Source organism: Perca flavescens, chromosome 18 (genome assembly GCF_004354835.1).
Source record: "Perca flavescens isolate YP-PL-M2 chromosome 18, PFLA_1.0, whole genome shotgun sequence".
NCBI lineage: Eukaryota > Metazoa > Chordata > Actinopteri > Perciformes > Percidae > Perca > Perca flavescens.
In genome coordinates, this window is record NC_041348.1 from 24,305,275 (window position 1) to 24,312,160 (window position 6,886).

Below are 6,886 nucleotides of genomic sequence, written 5' to 3' on the forward strand. Positions count from 1 at the left end.
CTACAGGTGTGTGTGTGTGTGTGTGTGTGTGTGTGTGTGTGTGTTTGCGCGCGCACATAGGAATAGTGACAAAAGTGTGGAATGTAACTGAGTACTGTACTTAAGTACAATTTTGAGGTACTTTACTTGAGTATTTCCATGTTATGCAACTTTATACTTCTACTCCACTACTTTTTTTTTGGATAACTTTAGTCACTAGTTAAATGGTGCAATAAGGTCAATAACGCATATTTCATGTTAAGTCCACTATATCATAGGCTACAGCATCAACTGCAACATGGCAAGACAGTAACACCAATCTTCTCTCTTTTGGCTTTACATCAATGCAACAATTACCCCATGAGGCATACATGGGCAACTAAAATGTTACAATGTGCAATATTTAGTGTTGACTATAAATCTTTTTTCTTCTTCAATTCTTTATTGTACAAAGTTACACACAGATACATATAATATACATTACAAAACAGGAACAAAAGAAAAGACAATACAAAGCATATTGCCAGAGCTTGACGTTAGATCAAAGCCGTTTTAAACTAGACTCTGCAACAGTGTGAGCGCATATGTCAATGTGTGCGCGTAACGTGTCAACCCCACGCATTCTCAGCGTAGCATTTCATTGGCTGAACCGTAGCAACCGGAATGAGTCCATAGCAACGGAGCCAGAAATCTATGCCAGAAATCAACAACTAGCTAGACTGCTACGTTAGTGAGAGCTTTAACAAACATATTTTTTGTTATTAAGTTAATATTTCCTACAAAAAGCCAAAAGCATTTACAACCGAAAATTCTCGCCTCTAAAATGGGAGATACAAATAAACGAACTCATCCGAAACGTATTTTTGTCAACGACGTCGACAGATATTCTTCCGAACACATCGCTAAGGTAACGTTGGCTAACGTTAACGTTAGATAGAGCTAAGTATATTGCTAATTTAAAATGGCTTGTCATCCATTGGTTTTACAGTATTTTTCTGACCTACTTAACAGTTTTTATCGACATCATGCGTAGCCGGAGAGACCTCTGAGGAAGTCGAAGCGGAAGAGACTTCCCCTCGAGGTGAACCTGCTTTCCAACTAGTGGGAACTGTGTCTCCTTCCACTAAAGATGAAAAACAAAGTTTTCTACTTGAACAGTACACGGTGAGTCAGGCATTGCTACTTTGACCTGTGTGTGCACGCAGGGACTATATAACAACTTTATATAAATGTTGTTTATTTCTGGACAATGCACAGACTTATTTATAATTGGGTATATGATCTCTTTTATAGTCACCAACTCGAGACGAGCTTCTTGGGCACCTGCTGGAGTGTGACATAGTGGTGTACAACATCTCAGAAAGTGCTACACAACAGCAGATTGAAGAAGCAACATGGGCAATCACAGGTAAGGGATTAAGTAGGTTTACTATTCAGCAGACTGGATTAAGTATGATCTTCTTTATCATACTTGTACTCCCCCCTCCCCCCCTTCTTTTACAAACAGCCCTTCATGACCAGATGGGGAACTTCAAGTCTCGGAAAATGTTCATTTTAGTCTCAAGCGTGATGACCTGGGCCATGACCAAGCCACAGAATCCGGTGAGCCTGTAGGAAAATGTAGGCAAACTTGTCCTGTGAATATTTAACACAACCAATGTGATTATAATTTCTCTCTTCAGGAAGAAACACATGTTATGCCAGCAGAGGAAGAGTACAGAAGAAAAAGGCCGCATCCCAGTTTCAAAAACCACAATAATCTTGAGAAAGTTGTGCTCAAACTGGGTAGAGTTGTAAGTACATTATTGGGATGAAAAGTTCAACATACCTAGAATATTCCAACAGCATGGTAGCAGTTACACAATGTAATTATTTTTGTCCCAACTTCAGCAATGCGAAAAATAAATGTAAATGTAACAAACTAGAAAAATGCCTTTTAAACCCCATGGATTCTGTGTGATTTTCTAATCTTACAGAAAAAGAACAAGCTTACTGGATATGTTGTAGGCTCTGGTGTTCAGTACGGAAAGGGAGAGAACCTCTTTCACTACTTTTTCAAGGTAGATTTTAATGTGATCTCTATACTGTATGTCTGTGTGTACACTGCATGCCTAATTTGCAATATCATCTACTGTGAAATGTTTTTTTGTATTTTGAAACAGGTGGCTTGGTTGATGCAGTTTCCTAAAGTTCCTCTCTTTGGACAGGGCACAAATCACATCCCCATGATTCACGTATACGACCTTGGAGGGTGGTTTAATTTAACATACTCCTACGTACATGCTGTCATTTCATTTTTGAGATAATTACTGCAGGGCTGACTTGTTTTCCTGTTTCAGAGTGATCCAAAACATCATTGAACTCAAACCAAAGTCAAAGTACATTCTTGCGGTCGATGACTCCAAAAACACTTTGGAGGATATTGTAAAGGTAACCTTGTTATAAACATGAATGCAGCAACACATTTAAGAAAACTAGTAAGAGATTTTTGTAAAACACTACTGTGGGTCTGTCTGGTGACCCAAGACTGAATTGAATCCAGATGGGGACCTTTTTACACGTCTTCTCTCCGTCTCCATGTGTTCATATCCTTCTACTGTGAACGACTGTGGGCTGCAAAGACAAAATGGAGATAAATTATTTTATGTCTTTTCACCTTTCAGATGATAAGCGCTACACTTGGGCCAGGAAAAATTGACAAATTATCACAGCAGGACGCCATCTCCATGAAAGCTTTTAAGGTACAGTATGTAATTTGCTTTTCTTATTTTCAATAAATTGGAATCTGGTCAGGATTATTGCAAATGGAGGATTAGGCTTTACTCCTTGAAAAAGTATCTTCTATCTGACACAACTATTCTAGGATCTAGGATGACAGCGCTGGCTCAAGACTAAATTTTTGGTCTTTTGACTTTAAGTGAGAGTTGGTAACTGTCACAAATATACATTTTACAACTGGGTAAAGACACAACACACACATACATTAGTATCAGAGTTGTTTCTAGCTTTAGTGGCTCTAGATGCTTGTATGAAAACGTTGTCCGCCCTCCATGGCACATAATTGAATATTTTTTCAGTACATATTGAATCTAAAAAATACTGTGTTGATATGATGTGTCCTCTCTCACGTCAGCCAGAGGAATTGGAGTACCTAAATATCAACCTCCGCCTGGATGCTTTTATCATAAAAGACTCCTTCAGTCTCCGCTGGAAGTCTGAAGCTGGGATGGTTGAAAACATGGAGAGCATTGTGGAAGAATACAGAGACACCAGGCAGCTACTTGTGAGTGTTTAAAGCTATTTAAATTAGACACTTAATTGATATTACTTACAAGACTTGAAGGCAGCCTCTGATACACTGGAAGACTTGTTCAGCAACTCTAAAGGGGAAGACAATACAAGAGTCCTCTTTGTTTTAATGTATACAGATAGGAGAAAGAATTTTTTGATATTTTTGCAACTCATTCTCTTAATTTACAGTACATTACGGTGCAGTACAATTGTCATATTATTGTGATTGTTTTTGTAGTTTTTATATACATATCTGTACAATCCACCCAGTGATATTAATAATAATAGCAACAACATAAGCAAGGTAAACTAAAATTAGAAGCGCAAATGAAAAAAGAAATATATCTAATACACGTGCCACAATAAATGTGATTTTAATATGAAAGCTTTTTTTGGTACCAGATAAATGCTGCCATGATTTCTTTTCCACCATTTATTTCCTTAGCCAATCAGAGTGTGCCTGGTTGGACCTCCAGCTGTGGGTAAAACCACTGTTGCAGAGAAGCTCTGCAGTCATTACCATCTACACCACATCAAGATCAAAGAAGTCGTTGAGGAAAAGATCACACAACTGGTCAGTGGAATAAATGAAAGGATTGCATTCGCCTACCAGACTTCATTTTTTACTCTCTCACTGCCCTCATGTGGATTTTTTTTTTTTTTTGTAATTTGAGTTTTGATTACAAATACGTGCTCATAGTTGATTTGTCGTGTTTTTTGTCATATGCTACAGGTGGGGATAGTTAATGAAGGGAACCCTGAGAATGTCAGTGAAGAGGAAGTGGCGGCTGCACAGAAGGAATTGGAACTCTTTAACACAAGCAGGGAAATGAACGGAGGTTAGTTAGGGAACCTTTGAATCCTCTGGTTCATTGGCATTTTAAGTTGTGGTTTGGATGTTTGACTAAAGCAGCCTTTGGATTACTTCACACTTTTACGCTAATGATAATCATGACAATAATAGAAGTGAGGTAGAGACATGTTATTACTCCACAACCTGTCCAGAAACAGCTCTGCTGTTTAGTCATTGTGATGGGAAGGAAATGGTGTGTTAACTGGGGCTTTTAATAAATTCTGAAAGATTTAAGTTTTCATTTAACCATAGCTTAAATTGTCCTAACAATCTGGGTCAGGCGGTTGTGCTTTAATCGGTCATAATATTGAGACCTTTGTGTTTGGTGTATCTGTGGTTGGATTATTGATGGGTTTTAAAAGACTGTGTTGGTCCATTAGGTCAACTGGCTGACCATCTGGTTTTTGACATTTTGCAAAAAAAGCTAAATTCAAGGCCATGCACAAACCAAGGATTTGTTCTCAATGGCTTCCCCAAGACTTATGAGCAAGCAAAGCTGATTTTCTCTGGTAAGTTTAAGTCCATTCATTCAATTACTGTATGTCTGTTAATATTGACTACACTAATGTTGATGTGGCGCTTTTGTATTTCAGATGAGGATATGGATAACCAGGATTTGATGCCATGCGAAAAACCTTTGTACAACAAGAACATCACTCCAGGTTGTTGATGACAGGCCATTTAATTCTTACAGCACAGCAGGCACTGAAAGTGAAACTAGGAATCCTATGTAAAATAATCCTAGTCCCAGAACGTGCCAAACATATACCTGTAATAATGCAAACCATCCTGGCTGAAGCACTTTCTTATTCTACTTGTTTTATGTTTTGCAGAGCATGTTTTTGTCCTCGATGCGACAGATGATTTTCTGACAAAGAGAGTTCTGGGACTTCCACAGAGTGTGGCAGAGAAAAAGTGCTACACCCAGGAGGAATTTGTCCCTCGTCTGACAAGATACAGACAACTCAGTACGGCTGAAGAAACCCTGCTGGACTACTTTGATGAGCTTGAGATTCACCCGGAACACATAGGTATTTTCTTCAAAGACACGTAGCTCATATTAGACCACAAACGGTTATTTGAAATGACCGCAGATGTAGAAAATGAAATTGTAGAAAAGGTGAGAGTTTGGTCATTATTAGATGCACATTTGTGCCGGTCTGTCTGTGTCTGTTCCACTTTATATGATCATGTCCGAGGCCAAAGATCTTTAACAGGGGGGCCGTGACCCCTAGGGGGTCCTTAGCGTTACTGCAGGAGGGCCACCAAATTATTGTTTGATAATTTTTGGGTTTAGGGTGTACTTTTTTTTTGTATTAACATATGTTTGAAAATATACAGTACCAGTCAAATGTTTTACACCCTTTCCCATTCAAGTGAATGAGAAAGTGTGTCCAAACTTTTGACTGGTACTGCACATTAACATGACAGTTCACTTAACATTAATTGTGCCTTGTTTTCCCCTCCAGAGGTCACCACAGGTGATTCAGAGTACACCGATGTTCTCAAGAAGATCACTGAGATAGTGGGGATTCCGAAGAACTATGGCCCGAGTCCAGAGGAGCAGGAAGAGGAGGACAGAAAGAAAGAGGAAGAGAGGAAGCAGAAAGTGGCTGCAGAGGCGGCTGAGAAGAAACGCAGGAATGAAGCTGCACTGGCCGAGATGGCTACTCAGTATGAGGAGTGGGTAAGTGTTGTATTATACACAGATGGTAGTGATATATTACCATGCCACATTGGGTACTTTGATAGATAACAATGACTGGAAAAATACTAAGTCAATTAAATTGTTTTCTTTTTGATTAGCAAAAGAATCTGTCCGTGGTGAAGAGACAGGAGCACGATCTGCTGGAAGCTCACGCTCTTCCTCTGAGGAACTATCTCATGAAGAATGTGATGCCTTCGCTCACTGAGGCCATGTTAGAGTGTTCCAAGATCAAACCAGAGGACCCCGTCGACTTTTTGGTATTTATACGGTAGACCTTCTACACTTAGCATAGGCGCCTCTTTGTTAAATATGACGGAATTGAGGCAGCAGTTAATATTTAATGTTTTGTTTTTGCAGGCTGAACATCTACTGCGGAACAACCAAAAAGAATAACAAGGAAATGATTCCCATGTTTCATTTGAGGCTGTGTTTATCCTACAGTAATGTAATCAAAAGCTTTAAAAATGTAAAAGAGTGTTGCATCAGTGTTATAGGCTTATAATAAATATGAAGGAATTTGATTAGGTTGTCAAAATGTAGTTTTTGATCCTATCCTTTACGGACCTTAAAGAGACAGGCGCTAAAACAGTGTTTCAGAGAGAGGGTTGTCTCTGACGGACAGTATGATAAAAATGTTTTTTTTTTTTTTTTTTAGGGCTGTCAAAATTAACGCGTTCATTTTTGCATTAATTTTTGCGTTCATTTAACTCGTTAAAAAAAATTAACGAAATTAACGCAGCTGTGTTTGTTTACTTCATGTGGCGGCTGAGAAACGTAATATGTCTACATAACAGCAGGCGGCGCTACTCTGTATTGTTGCCCAAGTAATGAAAACCGGCAGCTGATTGGACGAACGCGTCACATGGGTTTGTTTTCTCCGGATATTGAGAGCCAGACTGTCATGGCGGCCGTTCAGAATACGATCTCATATTGTACTAAGATAGTTCACTGAAACATGTTTCCGAAAACATTTTAAGCGAGAAATAGGCCTTGCAGTGGCTGAATCTGTCTTCATTTCAGCTCAACAAAGGTCAGTTTAGAAGATTTTCGTCAGA

The 6,886-nt window shown here is 39.0% G+C and overlaps 1 protein-coding gene across 1 annotated transcript; it reads left to right on the plus strand.

Annotated features, from left to right (window-relative positions):
* The first annotated feature begins 652 nt into the window (after nt 1-652).
* LOC114573351 (adenylate kinase 7) lies at nt 653-6,352 on the plus strand. The gene is made up of 18 exons (XM_028605510.1): nt 653-886; nt 991-1,143; nt 1,273-1,387; nt 1,487-1,581; nt 1,662-1,772; nt 1,956-2,039; nt 2,142-2,230; nt 2,319-2,409; nt 2,643-2,720; nt 3,113-3,262; nt 3,716-3,844; nt 4,004-4,109; nt 4,504-4,632; nt 4,717-4,785; nt 4,957-5,154; nt 5,593-5,810; nt 5,930-6,088; nt 6,189-6,352. The coding sequence occupies exons 1-18, from the start codon at nt 803-805 to the stop codon at nt 6,222-6,224; spliced, it is 2,094 nt and encodes a 697-aa protein (XP_028461311.1). The 5' UTR covers nt 653-802; the 3' UTR covers nt 6,225-6,352.
* Nucleotides 6,353-6,886: the final 534 nt, after the last annotated feature.

Coding starts and splice junctions, on each gene's coding strand:
- LOC114573351 (XM_028605510.1), top strand. CDS start 803: ATGGGAGATACAAATAAACGAACTCATCCGAAACGTATTTTTGTCAAC. Junction 887..990: donor CTTCCGAACACATCGCTAAG/GTAACGTTGGCT, acceptor CCTACTTAACAG/TTTTTATCGACATCATGCGT. Junction 5,811..5,929: donor CTACTCAGTATGAGGAGTGG/GTAAGTGTTGTA, acceptor CTTTTTGATTAG/CAAAAGAATCTGTCCGTGGT.